The 16,149-nt window shown below is 39.6% G+C and overlaps 1 protein-coding gene across 1 annotated transcript in view; it reads left to right on the top strand.

The window, feature by feature from the left end:
• LOC104466188 (disks large-associated protein 2) overlaps positions 1 to 8,556 on the top strand; it is a gene marked incomplete at its 5' end in the record, with an annotated part of 28,770 nt that extends 20,214 nt beyond the window's left edge. Inside the window, 3 exons of the mRNA XM_010079533.1 lie at positions 815 to 906; positions 5,306 to 5,458; positions 7,783 to 8,556. Coding sequence (XP_010077835.1) covers positions 815 to 906; positions 5,306 to 5,458; positions 7,783 to 8,001 — 464 coding nt within the window. The remainder of the gene's footprint in view (positions 1 to 814; positions 907 to 5,305; positions 5,459 to 7,782) is intronic.
• Between the last annotated feature and the right edge of the window lie 7,593 nt (positions 8,557 to 16,149).

Consider the following 16,149-nt stretch of genomic DNA (forward strand, 5'->3'; position numbering starts at 1 on the left):
AATACACTGACAGCAGGGAAAGCCCAACAAACCATGGGGACTGATCATGATTCAGCAAAGTCCTGGAGCACTCGCTTGTGTCCCACTTTGTCTGAAGCCCCTGTGTTTAGGACTTTGTGTATTTTTCTGGGTAGGCAACCTGTAAATCCTAACGGGGGTACCAAGACATCTCAGAGACATGATTCCTCTGAGGATCTCATCCTTACAGTAGGAGTATCTTCTGTTATAGTTTAATGTATTAACGTTACCTGCAGAACAGGCAGGATACAGAGGGCTCACCCAGGGATCATCCATCCACACAACTGAGTGAAGTCATTTGTGAGTGCAGAACCAGAAGATATTATCAAAGGTACATACAAAGCTCCCTTTGACATGAGAGGGAACAGGCATCTAAGTGGTTCTTGACGCAAGACTGTTGCAACAGCTTTCCATTTACATGAGCAAATGTAAATGGGAGGGGGGTGTAATCTACTTTAAAATTTAAGATTGTTCTCAGAAACATATGTATGTATGCCCACTTCAGGAAGCTGTCTATATTCCCTTGGTTTATTCTACTTCCTTAAGCAAATACAGTCTTAGCTGCTCTGAGTTATTAATATATTATTTGTTTATTGCCAAAGGGTAAGGTGCTGCAGAGCTTCCCTGTATCTCCATCTTCTTCAAAAATATTTTATGTATATAATCACAAACAGCAAAACCAAATATTTACTTCCTTTAAAAAATAAACAGTAATTTCAGCTACATATTTTTTTAGCTGGATTTTGTATTTACTGCCAAAATACATCTATTGGTAATAACCTGTCTGTATGCTTAGTCCTAGGTAAGATCCGAAGTGCTGTTGGAAGCGCTCAGCTCCTCATGTCTCAGAAATTCCAGCAATTTTATTGGCTTTGTCAGCAAAATCTGGTAAGTCAGCATGTCTGGCCATTCTTGAAGAGTTTAAGGCTATTCATACAAAACATAAATTTAAATTTTAGAATTTAATATTTTTACTTCCAAGGCAACAACAAAACAAGTGTAGCATACCCAGACAGCAGCATTCTGAAACGTCATTTTCCTGTCTCACATTTTGTCTCACTGCTCTTTTTCCTTTTTTTTTTTCCTTTTTTAACTTAATCTTTATGTAAGTATGGTGTTAGTACATTTTTTTTTGTCAAAGCAAACACATAGTTTCAGTCTGGCTGCAGTTTGTCCTTTCCTTTTTTGATGACTTTATTGAAACAAACAAAAAAAAAAAAATAAGAGAGAAGGGAACAAATGCAAGTTTTCTGAGACATAATATTATGGCCTATTTTTGTAATACCCTAAAATAGTAACTCTACTTCTGGTAAGAAAGGAGAAATTTTTCACATTACAGTAAGTGGAGAACAGTAAAATAGCAGAATAGCAGAGAATACATGATCCAGCTTTCTAGTTAGGTGAAAATAGGACTGATCTTGGAAATTAGAATATACATAATATTCATAGAATTGGGTTTTATAATTTGCATTGTCAATTATATATAAGATGTCCTAGGGCTAAAGGAACAGATGCAGTATATTACTTGTGAGAGTTACTGCTATTGTTCTGGAAGTTCATTAGAGACTAATTCAATTCTAAATGTTATCTTCATTAATATGACAGCAGCCATCAGTGATACAAACCTTGTGGCAAGATGATGCTATTCAATAGAAAAACATAATTCTTCTAGTTATGGCTGGTGGTAGCGCACCTACTTTCTTCAGCTCACTTGATAATCAAGTGTAACTTTCACCTTTTGATTGCCCCTACACCTCATATATTGAAAGTGTTGAATTCTGTTGCATGAGTGACAGCAGACATGACCTATATGTCTGGTTAGATACATTTCTTTACTTGTATTTGCCACATAACTTTTTAAGGCGAAACATTCATTCTGCAGAGACCTACTTGCCACTTACCATCCGTAAAGTTAAACATCCAGAATTCCTGAAACTGTAATCAAATATTACTGAGAAAGTCATGCCAAAAATGTTCTGCCTTCTGATAGAAAATGATAAGATCTTTGGTCCTCATTAGGAAAGAATCCAATTATCCACTTCGAAGACTGTCAAAACAAGAATTTTAATAGCTGTTACAAAATGACAGAGGAAATATGCAAAGTCAGGCAAGCAGGAGATGACCACGTTTGTAATATCGAATACATCATGTGTGCTCCTATCTAGTAATTTGTTTCATAGCGAAAGGAGGAAATCTTCATCAATGTCTAAAAGTTTCTCACTGCAAATTTCAAAGTGCCCTCCATTACCTGATTGATTAAGCTAAGCAAACTGAGATTTGGAGAGCCTAACCTCCATTCCACTTCATTTATCTTCAAGTGGGTCCAGCACTTGTACTGGAGAGCATTACTGCAATAGCAAGCACAGCTCCTGCTCAGCACAGCCGTCAGCTGTTGGGAAGTGTGAACAATTCATTGCTGCAAAAGCAATAGGAGGAAAAGGAGAAATCTACAGCTTTGCAGAAAACATGACCAAAAAATATTTTTTTTCTCTCCTTCTTATTTGGATAATAAACCTTTGAACTCCATAACAGCAGCTCCCACTCTGAAGATTTAGGCTCTGAATATTCTTCAGCTTCATTAAATCAGCAATGGGCTCAGCAGAAAGCAGCAACTGCAGGACTGGGTGTTTAGCTCATTCACGTTTTGAGGCTTTCCTTCCTATGCCTAATGACGGAGTTTGTTGTTAAATAGTCACTTAGTGTGTATCCACAGCAGGTTTTCCATATGCTCCTAAGGCAGAGTCTCGGTGCCAGACAGCAGCCAGTTAGTGCATTCCCCTACCTGAGAACATCAGCACTTACAGGGCCACCACACAGCAGCTTCTCTAACAGTGTTCAACAATAAGCATAAATATAGGACAAAGAACAACAGTATCTACTTCTGCCAATTCAAAATGCATCAAGGGTTATATACTTACTCGAACTGAAACTTAACCAGGAAATTCACCCATTGCCTATGGACTTTTCTAAAGGGTCACAGGAACGTCAAGCAACACGTTTGATTATGCTCTGGTTTAAGATATCTTACCAAAGACTCTCAGTCAGGGTAAATTCATAACACTCTTAAGATTCGATGGAGTTGTTTTTTAAGAATCTGGCTGGCTATCTCCTACCGTGTACTGTTCCCACTAACTGCTAGAAAAAAACCATCACTGATTAATAACTACTCGCTGCTGCATTATTCACATTATGTCTTGTAACACCATTTTTTCTTTGAAGTGTCCTCCTCCGTACTCTAGTCAGCACAGATCCTGCTCAGCTTGTGAGATCATTGCTCAATATGTCATGGTTGCAGGCAAAAACAGAGCAGCTCGAGCACCAGTTAGGTAGCTTTTGCTTGCTTTAGGCTTCCTTCAGAAGGAAGGTTGCAAAGCTGAATTACAAATAAGATACAAATAAATGAGCAGCTTCTGAGAAGAAACAGGTTTAAGCCAATCTTTGCAAAACTTAGTTAGCTGTAATAGTAATCATTTGTGCCAGCCTTTATCCATGGACTGCAGATCCATAAGCAACAGCAGCAGGAGGCAGCCCTCTTGTGTCCAGAGCACGCACCGCACACTCCTCTGCAAGCAGCCGCGCTGGAGGCTGCGATCTTCCCAAACACGATGAGCAGAGTGGGGTGCACAAAGGTACAGGGGAGCAATTAGCCTTGATTCAGAAGGCAAAGGCATTTCAATGAGTGGCATCATTTTGTGGCTGTATAGAGGAAACTGGGGAGAGGGACTGAGGAGACCAAGCTGGAGAGAACAGATTGCAATATAACATGTATCGCTGTGGGACCGTCCTGACAAATTTCACACGGGGAGTCAGTTCCTGAAGCCTGAGATACTAGCCTCTGTAGAGTAACTAGTACCAGAGACATAGATTTTAAATGGTTTTAGACCAAATTGGGATCTACTCAATTAAGTCATTTTCAGTGAACACTAATCTGAAGTTCTATCATGTTTCCCAGAAGTCTATTACAATCTGGATGGCCAGTTCTGTTAAGTCCCCAAAGCTCCCTATGAAAAGGAGACTTTTTTCTAGTGAAGACTTCTAAGTGGATAGGCTTTTAGGCTCATTCTTGGCCCAGATTCCCGTAGGGGTTTAGGTATGGGTGACACTGCATGTTGTCATGCCCAGCTGCAGGCACTCAGCTCCCACACTGGCACCTGCAAACCCAAGCTTGAGTAGCAATTCCTACTTTAAAACCTCTAGAAATGTGTGATTCAAAGGAAGAATTCACTAGAAATGCTGACTTATCTCCAAGTTTTTAGGCAGTTATGTGGGGTTGTGTTTAATATCTAAAATGCCTTTGTCCACTAAATTTGTAAAAGATGGGGAACAGAGCCTTGCTTCAGCAATAACACCAGGGTTTCTAACATAGTAAACTAGTCATCAGAGCTTTTTCCCAGGAAGGGGAGATCCAGAGTCCCTTTGGACTCGTTTTGACTCCATCTCTCCCAGCTCCATTCTATAGACCTTCTTAATGGCTTCCTCCTGCCCTGGAAAGCAAGAAACATTTCTCCATCATCTTCACAGAGATGTTTACCAGTTAAGCCCTATTTCATTAAAGTGACAAAGCTGCCCATACAGCATAGGTTAAGAGCCTGCACACTACCTTCTAAGGTAATTTTTATCCAGCACTGACATCAGGTTAATAGTAAAATGGAGGGTCATCTTGCTAATTGTTGCCACCAGTGTTTGCTCCACTAAGTCTTGTGCACATAGCACCACTTAACCACAGTACCTGGGGGCAATGCCTCCCTAGTTCCTAAGTGTGATTCAACTCCCTGGAGAACAAAATCCTGCCATGCCTATCAAAATTTTATACCTTATGTATGCATTTGAAAATCAAGGCAATGTAAACATCGAGCTCAGCATAAGCTGACAACATCTTTGTGATGTTGTTTTGCCTTCTAATTAGCTATCGTTAACATAATTTTTAACCAGAAAGACTTCAGGCTGGCTAGATTATGAACCACATTCCCCTTTCCTTTAATAATCAGCAGGCAGAGGTTGTCAGCTTGTATCTTTTTAGTAATGCAGGTCAGCACAGCATATGGTGCTGAGGAACTTCCCGTGCTGCACAGACTCAGGAAGGCTCGCGTGTGACATCCAACTCATTCATGTTTGGGTTGTGTAGGAGGCACAACTTTCCAGTCACAGCTCCCAGCTGCAAAGCGCGCGTAGCCTTAGCACTGAGCAGCACTGCAGCAGTGTCTTCTGGCGTGATGCCTCTCCTGCCTCAAAGCACGTTCTTGAAAGCCTCCTGCTCTATTCATATCCTCTCCTTTGTGCATGACAGGACCCGAGTGCCATGCCGAGACCAACTTCCCAGGACCTGGCAGGTTTCTGGGACTTACTGCAGCTCTCGATTGAAGACGTAAGCATGAAGTTTGATGAACTGCACCAGTTGAAACTCAATGAATGGAAAATAATAGAATCACCTGAAAGGAAGGTAAGCAGATCATGGACAATACCATTTACTCCCCATTTGTAGTCCTGCTGTCTCCTTGTGCTAAATACAATAGTGAAACACGACAGGTTTCTACCCCTAAAGGTGTCTAATTGGCATAGCCCAATTTATACAGGGGAAACTTCATCAGATGTGAGGGTTTTTCTTTTTAACAATGCTGAGCTGAATTGTATAACAAATAAAATGGATTTTGCTAAGTTAGTCCACTCCATAACACTTTCATTCAAATTCTTTGGTTTCACACTCTAAAGGGTGTATGTTCTGGTTAATTTGGACTGAGGACAATAGCCCGAGAATGCAGTCAAGGTAAACTCAGCAGCCTGCTACATTTGGGGCAGATCAAACCTGAGCACTACAGTGTTTAATCCTGCCTGCATGACACAACTGTTAATAGAACAGGAGTGAAATAAAAGCATGTGGCAAAACATAGCATAGGCCAAACTAAAGCTTGGCCCATGGAAGTTTGGGGGACAAAGAGTAGTTGTGGCAAAACGCCTGCACCTCTTCCCTGCATCTCCACCACCTGGGAGACACCCCAGCCATGATGCTTACAAACCAAAAGTGGCAAATTGCCCACAAAAGCAATGTAATTCTGAAACTGCCTTTCCCCTTTCTAGAGCTCCATCCCTCACCCTGATTATCCCACTATCCTTGCTGATTATTGTATCAGTCAGATGAAAGACAGCATTTGGTTTGAGTCAGTACAGTTGGCCTCAGGTGAATACTTGTTTGGTTTGGGAGAAATTAGGAGGCATTTTGACAACTCTTTCATTTCTTCATGCTCCTCTTGGATTTTAATTTTCAGCCAACTGGTTGGTGGATGGTGAGTTTGCAACTCTTGCTTACTAGTGACAACTGGAAGTAAGAAATTACTATAGTGACAGCAACAGTGATGTTCCTAAGAGGGAAATAATTAAAAGTGAAAAAAAAAATATGGAACAACAGGAATGGAGCCCTTATGTTCCTGGCTGAAACCAGGAAATAGAGAAAATAAAGACTGGAAAAGCTGGCTGTCATGGGGAATAGCATTTTAGGCTGTTGCACTGTTCCTGTTGAGTTGAGAACTTAGAACTATGTTCTTAAATAACTTTAGGTATTTAGTCTTGACTAATGCATTTTGGTAGTAGACTCAGAATTAGTTTTGAAAGAAAGAACAAACAATGAAGAGTCTGTAAACCATAGGCATATCAGTTCAATTTTTGTATTATTTGAATACTGCTGTGCATCAAATTAACTGTGTTCTCCATAAGGAACAGCCCATACTCTGGACAATTAAGATTATGATTACTTTTAAGAGTGATATAGAAGAAAGATTGATCATAATAGCCATGCTATACATTTGAACTTGTGGAATCTCCATCTTTGGGGCTATTCAGGCCAGTATTAAATATGATGTTGAAAAACCTGCTTTAACATCAAAGTTGCATCTAATTTCAAGCAGGCTTTGAATGGGGGTTGTATCAGATCACCTCCAGAGGTCCCTTCCGACCTAAGCTATTGTATGACTCTGTGATTCTACAATATACTTTTAAGGCCCTTATATGATAACTTTTAAGGCCCTTATATGATATTTCACAGTCTCTAAATGGAGTAAAATATCAATTTCATACTTCAAAACAATTATTATTCAATTTTACTTTGGTACCAAAATCTACTGACTCTCACTTTATAACTTGATAATTCTTCAATATAATCTTCTTTAAAATGGTCAAGGCAGCAAGCAGAACGGTTAGCCCTATGTTCTCTCTCTCGTTGGTGCTTGCCTGTTTCCATTTAGCAATTCATAGAGGAGACTAAACTAATAGCCATGTATACACAGCTGCTATCTCATATCCAGCTGAGGCTAAACTCAGTATGATTAATTTAATTAAAAACCCTGTCGTGCTAATCTTAGTCTTTTCACTTGAGCAGACCACACAGATGTGCTGAATTCTTACTGGAGAGCCAGTGTGTGTTTCTGTTTATAATGAGTGCAATAATGTGTCAGCTGAAATGAAACAAATTCCTGTGTAAGTGAGGTACACAGATTGCATGTGCAGGATACCTGCAAGGACAGTAGAAGGAAGTGTAGTCTTAAGTCACAGGACTGCAGAATTTGTAATCGTTGCTGAAACAACAGGGTTTTGTCGGTGTCCTTAGTGTGGATAGCTATTCGTGTAATCCATCAGTCAGCTGATTGGAGAGCACAAATTGAGCATGCTTGATGTACGTAACCAGTATTTTGCATTTCATGTCTTTGATTTGCATGCTCTGCTGACGGTACCTTCCGCACGCAGTTCACCCTCAGTTTTAATACCCTATTGCAGGAAGAAAGAAAGGTTCCTCCTCCTGTACCAAAGAAGCCCCCAAAAGGAAAATTCCCTATCACAAGAGAAAAATCTCTGGACCTACCTGACAGACAGCGACAAGAAGCTAGAAGACGGCTAATGGCTGCTAAGAGAGCAGCTTCTTTTCGGCAGAATTCAGCCACAGAGCGTGCAGACAGCATCGAGATATATATCCCAGAGGCTCAAACCCGGCTTTAAAGACAGAATGCTGCAGAGTTCCTTTTTTAAACAAAATGCTTGTACAGTTTGTCACTTACCTGGTAATTTTTGTCTCATTCTCTCCACTAAATATGCCCTTGCTGTTGTGTTCTTTGTGCCATAAGCACAGTGGAATGCTTTTGATTTCCTCAGAATTTGCTGAGCTCACCGCAAGAATGACTTCTTTTTGTATTTATTGTCTGACTTACAATCAGCTACAATGGATAGGGCTTGTCGAGACCTGACTTATCCAATATATTCTCAGAGGACAACAAGAAACACCTCTTGAGATGGAACCCAGCTTACTTTTTTGTTATTTATATTTTTATAAAATGTGTGATAATTAGGGATAAGAATAACAAACTATAAATGGGTGCATCTCACCATTCACTAGAGGCATTAGCTAATCCAAGTAGAAGGTGCTACAAATGTAAAGAGCAGGAAAGAAAGAACCCATTTATTTCTCTGACCTCCAGTTTCTTTTCCTAGAACCCAGCTAACATATTCACCCATGTGCTCTGCCACTCTTCTCATCTTTGTTATTGCAAAATAACATTAGGCCTCTCATGTCATGTCAAGTTTCTGGAGATGAACAGGGATATCCAGCCACTAAAACTCCAAAGTTCATCAGAAACCAAGAAGCATACAAGTCTGGTGGTGGTGGGAATGCCCACTGAGAAACATTTGCTGTTAGCAGTATAACAACACTCTGAAACCTAAGCAAAAGTATAATGCAAGAGGACTTGAGTGATGGGTGAAAGGAAAACAGAAGCCTTAAAAAGTTAGATCTTCTGTAGCAAGATGTGTAAAGAAAAAGTTATACTCGCTCCTTTGGAACACTCATTGCATTTTAACAGTTCTTTTACATATTAACGTTTATTTTATAAACCTTCTCTCTTTCATTTCAAGAGCTCTGCTACATGTAATATTTCAAACTCTCAAAATGTTATATCAATTGAGTTTCCAGGGTATCCTTGAGAAAAAAAAAAAAATCTTGCTTGTTTAAAATGCCAGTTGTGATGTTGTAAACAGTTTAAGAAATATGAATGTGAGTGGTAAGTATATCTAAGTTTAAATGGTTATGTTAAGGTAAAGGTGAACTGTGGTTTACAATTGTATTTTTTTTTAGAACTATTTTTCTATGCAGTATCATTTATGGCAAGAATAAGCTTCTTGCGTGCTTCAAACATTAAAAAAAAAAAAAAAACATGACTCAAGAGATAAGTGATTTCCAGCCATGGAATATAAGGAAAATAATATATTTTCAAGCCTCACATTATCAGAACAGAGAGTCGGTAACTGCCACAGTCAAGAGGCTTTAATTTAAAACAAATTAAGGCAGAATTATTCCACTTCACCTACCTTTGAGCAACCCAGCACTTAGAAGTCTTCAGGTGAAGACGCAATAAGATGAGTAACCCGCAGCCCCCAGTTCCGAGGTTCGAATCCAAAAGAACACTACTTTAGATCAAAACAGTTGTAACCCAGTGAGACAGACAGCCCCAACTATCGCATCCCCTGTTTACCTGCTTTAACAAATGCAATGTATTTAGCCATAGGCAGAACAGCTATTTAATTATACTCAAGCACTTTGGTTCTTCACCTGATGAGCACTTTAAATCTGAATCCCACGCACCCTGCAGCCTGATGAATGACTGAAGACGTGAAGTATCGTAGGTTATGCAGATCTGACATTGCTTCAAATCTGTTTTCTTTTGGGGTTTTTTTTGTTTTTCTTTCTCCTTCTCTTTTTCCTACAGTGTGTAGTATTAAGAATGAGTTCTGTCTTTGGAGCACAGCTGATAAAGCATGTTTAGCTTCAAGATATGAATCTTTAGAGATGAAGTTTTGAGAAGTTTCTGTGCAGAGAAAACCCTGTAAATTGAGACTGATATGTGGTATATACTTTACCAAATAGCCTTAAACTATATTTGGAAGCAAAAACTAAGACGAATGTATATCCTTCAAAAATGAAAAAAAAAAAAAATTCCCTGAAATATTCTTCTATAGATTAAATCATTATATTTCCCAACCCTTGTGTTTTCAAGGCATTTTCTAGGAAAGAGCTGAATCCTGGGTAGTGTATAATATCGATGCTACTTCCTGTGTTTGTTGTACTATTTTAAATACAAATGTACCTGCAGACATTGGCATCTTTAGTCTTGAAAACTGATATCTTATTTTAAGTGGAGCTGCTAATTAGAAATATCTACACAAAACTAAAGCCAGTGTCTCTCCTACATTTAAGAAATTTAAAATAGACGCAAACCCCCCTATACAGATATATATGGCAGCTGATACATTTTATCTAATTTTCCTGTACACTTCAAGGAGAAATCACACCTGACTTACTCACTTGAAAACCCCCACCTGTAGCAATAGGTCACGTGATTAAGACAAGTTGTAATCAGACTTTATAAAGACAAATTTTAAAACAATGGATTACAGATAAGCTCAGATCCCAGCTGCCCTAATAATGCTGACTTGGAGAAGCCCATATAAGTCTTTAATTTTAGAATAATATTTTGATAGTTTTTCTGTATGTTAAAATTTGATTGGATGTTCTCAGGCAAAAATACGCCTGCGTGAATGACGCCAACCCTGTATTTTACATTCCCATGCCATTACAAGAAAATGTTCAATATAAGCTTTGGATATCTACGATTTCTGTTTGTTACACCTTTGTTCCAAAAAAAAAAAAAAAAGAATCTAAAGTAAACTAGATGCCTACTGAAAAAATCGGATAATATGTTATCTGTGCACGTTACATTTCAAAGTGCAATATATTAAATTCTTGTACAGGTAACATTCCATCATTAAAGGCAAACAAGCCATTTCTATTTACATATGGTACATCTGGTTAGTTTAGAAAAATAACATTATGCTTATCATACTTGTGTTGCAAATAAATCAAAGTCAAATTGCTTCAGTCCCTGACATGAGAAGCACAGCATGTGGTATCTTAATAAACACATAAACAGATCAATTGTAATCTGACCCCACATCTTAAAAATAAAATTCAGGTACAAAACCAACATAGGAGGAACATAAATAAACACAAAGATAGAAAGTGGAATACTTTCCACTTAGAGAACACAGAACAGCTGGATATAGCAAAATAGCCTAGTGTTTAACTGAGTACTAATTAGATTAATATTTATTTTAGCAGATTAAAATTATAGAAAGTCTCTGTTCATTTCTTCATTGCCTGTAAAACACAAGTATAATAAACAGAATTCTGAAAATTTAAATAAAGAAGACCTGACTAGTAAAATTGTTGATATTCACTGTACTTATTTTTGCTTTGTACATTTTTTAAAATTTGAAATTCTTTGTAAATTGGTGAAGTACACTATGAAATGTTTTATTATTTCTTATTGACCTGATCAGAATGGCCTTTGACAGTGTGCAAAGACTAATAATGTTGTACAGTTTGATACCAAAAAATGACATTTTAATTCATGCTTAAACCTTGTCACTATGTTAGATTTGAGATCAATGAGGAAGGAACTAAAGCGTGCATAGGAAGGTGTGCAGATTTCATATATATATATGATACATTTCATATAATGGAAATTATTTGTTTTAAAATAAGCCCATGTCCTGCTGTATCAGTAAATTAGTATTCTGGTTTCATCTCCTTCAGCACTGCATCTAGTACTAAATGAAGGAATGTTCGGTCATTGGGTGGTTTTGCAAGGAAAAGAAATAACTGCTGTGTGATGACGTGCCATACGTGCCCCACGGTCTCCTCATGCCCCGCTGGAGCGGTGCCCTTGAGAGGCTTCTGGCCCCACAGCACCCTTGGGCAGCTCCACACCATGTCCTCCCCGTGCAGGTCCACCCCAGCCCCCTGTGCCCGGTGCAGTGCACCCACTGATTAGCCCATCTCCACCCTTGGCGTTCAAAGCCTTTGTCTGCGCTGCCGGTCGGTGGGTTTGACGCCCTCCTCGGAGTTTCAGCGCTGGCGCTGGTGACAGGGCCACATCGGAGGCTGACAGGTCAAGCGCTGATTTGTGTATGTTAATTTGAGGTCTGAAGCTGGTTTGGCAGCTCCAGGTGTCAAGCTATGTGTGCTGAAAAGCTGTGAAATCCTGTGTGGCAGGAGCCTCGTTAGGAGACAGAGAATTTAATGGAAAGGTGAAGGGACGTTACTCCCATTAGTGTTCCCAGAGCATTGTGCGATGTAGTGATGCCACCCGCAAATGGTGTTCGAGGTGAGGGATATCAGCAAACCCCTTAATGTCTAGAGGTGCTTCCTGGTGTATGACAGGTTGACACTTAGATTCATACAGTGCCTTTCATCCAGAAGGATCTCCAAGCACTTTATTAGCCGACACACCAACCCCGGCTGGGCTGCAGCTGGGGCGGGTTACCCTCCCTGTGGCCTGGTGAGCCAGCACGGCGGGATGCTGGGGGCTCTCCCGCCTGTCCCCACGCTGCCAGGGGGGTTCGCTCCACACCACCCTTCCAGTGCCCAGGGGGACCCTTACGGTCTGAACCTGTGCCGAAGGAGAAGCAAAGACTCACAGAACCATGAGGATGTCCTGAGCAAAGCAGAGGTGAGGGCAGTGCTCATACCGTGCCTCCCACGTGTAGGCAGGGAATGAAGAGCATCAAATTAAGCTTCCAGAACAATTGCGAGGGCAATGCTCATACCGTGCCTCCCACATGTAGGCAGGGAATTAAGAGCATCAAATTAAGCTTCCAGAACAATCTCTGCTCTTTCTGTTCATGCCGATGACAGTGGGAGTCCCTGCGGGGGAGGAGCTCCCCTGGGAGGGGCCGCAGGAGAGCCCTGGCTGGTGCCAGGCATGGGAGCTGATGGTGCCTGCAGCTGGTCTCGCTTGGTCAGGGATCTTGGCAAGTCTCTCCTTTGCAAGTGCATTGCCCCTCGGCTTCCTTAGCAGAAGAGATCCATCTGGGCACGTGCTGCAAAAGCAGCCCTCCCCTGCGGCACAGCCGCCAGGCGCCCTGTTCCCTCTGCGGGTCTGCCCTCCAACCAAGCTAACGCTAGGGATAATGGGGGGCACAGGAATTAGGCATAAGGATTATGCTTTGGCTGGGGCAGCTGCTCTTTACTGAGACTCAGCTCTAGCCCTAAGGGTTCTTCATACGGCAGAGCAATGGGGACTCCTCTCTGTGCGTTGGCGGGAGAGGCAGACTAGAGGCAGCCATTTCATACTACAGATAACAGAAAGAGGATATATACATACATACAGATATATATATATGTAAAAACAATTTTTCAGTGTCGTGGTCCCAGACAGCTGGACACAGGAACCACAGTCAACACCCATTCCTGTAGACCATGCCACTTTCTGCAGCTCGGCCTCAGCGCTGGCGGCCGTGGCAGGGTCACCGCCTGGTGCAGCCCCACGGCCCATCTGCAACAAGCCACCATGTTCGCCTCCAGGGACCATCTTTTGGGAACAGCTGTTTTATCGCACACTCATATGCATACACAGACTCCTGGCAGGAATTAAGCCCTCTGTATACACAGAAATTGCTTAATTTATCTCAAAAATGCAGCTACCTCTATGGTGTAATGTTGCAGCTGTTTAACGACATAATAGGCTGTTCAGGACAGCAAGTATAAAATTGAAATTGAAATGGAAACTTGCCCAAATGAGAATTTGGCCAGCATACTTAGGCTGATTCAGCTTCTCTTAACGAAATAAAATTCTAATAGCTGCAAGAGGCCATGGCACTCATTATATCTAAAAACCATATTCCAGATCCCTTCTCACTAAATGAGTATTGCGTTTCATAAATGATGATCACAGAAGAAGACTGCATGTTCATGGTCCCACCATTCCACACATGGGTGTTTCTCCCATTACAGAAACTGGTCTTTTGAAGTCAGATCGTAGATAATGTAAATTAATCTGTCTACACGGTTTGCTCTTTAACTGCGCAAACACAGAACAGTTTTCATCAGCTGGCAATTTAATTCTTTATTTTATTAAGGCCAAATTGTTATTTTTCTATATTGGTTTTGTGGGACAGGATTTTTTACTTCTCTAGTACAAAACCATGAATATTTTCACCTAAGCTTAAACGAAGGGGAGGTTTATTTGAAGATGTGGTCATTATTCACCAACACAGCCCATTAGTGGGGACTTTTCTTCACCTTCCCTTACTCTTCTTTCATTCAACAGAGCATTTCCCATTCCTGAAGCTGAACGGTCACACAAGTTTCTTATTTGTGAGATAAATTATTGCAGACCTTCAGGCTTAGTTCTGATCTCAGTTGAAATATAACCAATGCTAAGAATCTGAAATTAGAAAGGATTGTCAGATTCAGGTCAGTATAATTCAGATCAATATCTGACTTAGCAAGTCCTGCGGAGGTAGGAAGGACTGACCATTTGAGTTAGCAAGTGCATAACTACTTTCCAGGATATAGTTCTTCCTTTCAGGCAGGTCACAATCAAGCGGAGGCCTTGGTGGTAGGTTCAAGTCTCTGACTGTAGTCCTCACAAAGATATACTAGCTTTGTTTATAATTACCTGTGGAACCCACATGCTCATATCCATGCATTGATTTACCCTTCAGAGGTTTAATAGTATGGCCATCTCATTTTAAAAGGGCTCAGCATGTATGTATTGTTTAGTTCACTTTATATATTAATTTCCTGAATTAAGAAAATCTCCCTTTCAAGTAGCCTGACTTATACTGCTCTAGAACTGTTCTTTCCTGAAGAAAAGCCACTATGACTGTGCAGGATTTTCTGTACAGAGACAAAACTCATACTTTCATTTACCATGTGACATGCCAAAATATTCATGTGTGGCCTGAAGACTAAATTAAATGCCTCCTATAGAATTTCAAGGAATGTTAGAACCAGGAAACTAGCTGTTTAGTTATCATTAAAGGTATATATAAATATATATAAATATATATATACATAAGAAATCATATCAACAATGAGGATGAACTGAGTGCCAAATATTCACCATCTGTATAAATCTACACTTCACTAGAATTAAACTATTTTATGTAATTCTCTTTCTCATGCTTTTATGGTTCTTTTGATAAATTCTATTTAGTAGCATGCAGGATACCTAAATTGAATGTACAGTATGTTGTTTCATTGCTACAATAATTTCTTGCTTCTGAGTAATATCTTCTTTACCAGAATGTTATTTGTTACTTTGAAAACATATTTGATAATTGCTTTATTATTATTTTTTTTCATTATTCTCTACTCACCTCCAGCTGATTGTAAGAAAATGTGCTTCATTATTTTGCCCCATGGCTCTTTTATGAAGCTGCCTCTTTCAATTGGTTTGTGTATTGTTTATGTTCATCTCCTGTAAATAATTCTGCAATTAAATTTTTTGAGAAAAATAGAGTACACTCTTTATTACATTTTAAATTTTGGATTAGTTAAAATATGCCATTTCCAATCAGAGAATTTGTAGACCACACTAAATTGTTACTTTAGACATGTAGCTTTTTGAGTGTCGGGAAATTAATTTTCAATAAAATAATTTCGATAGGGTTTTATGTGAATTCGAAGGAAGACACATCGAAAATCTGAAGGAATTTGGCAAATAACGGAATCAGCTATGCAATGCTGTCGATGAGTTTTGATTTATAGTCATTAATACTTTAGGTAAAGAATATCATGTGCTGATTTTGAATAAGACCATTGTGTGTAATTAACAGAATAATAGCCTCTTTTGTGTGTAAAACATCAGAAACTGAATTTTTTGTAAACAGTTGTTATTGGGCATAAGTAACTGAAATAATTTTGGAAAGGTGAATCCTGGAGCATTTCTCTGTGTGTTTTTTGCTGTTTGCAACAGAATAGCCGAAAGAACTTTTAGCTCACTTTATGTTTTCCAGCTCCTTCTAGGGCAGAAAAGTCTCTTTCTGGGAATAGCTTTAGCATCTCATCAGAAAATTTGATCAATGCTTTTCATTGGCCACACTTCATAAGACAGAAGCCACGGTACCCATGAAATGACAATATGTGGAGTCTCTGAGTCTAAATAAAGGAGATGCTGGAAGTACTATGACAAATATGAATTTATTTGTCATAGAAAAGTGCTTAGTTGCTTGAATCATTGGATTTTTATTGCTCATTTATTATATATACTATCGTAACACTTAGGAGCCCTAGCTATGGACTAAGACAAG

This window comes from Pterocles gutturalis, unplaced genomic scaffold (genome assembly GCF_000699245.1).
Source record: "Pterocles gutturalis isolate BGI_N339 unplaced genomic scaffold, ASM69924v1 scaffold10424, whole genome shotgun sequence".
Lineage (NCBI taxonomy): Eukaryota > Metazoa > Chordata > Aves > Pterocliformes > Pteroclidae > Pterocles > Pterocles gutturalis.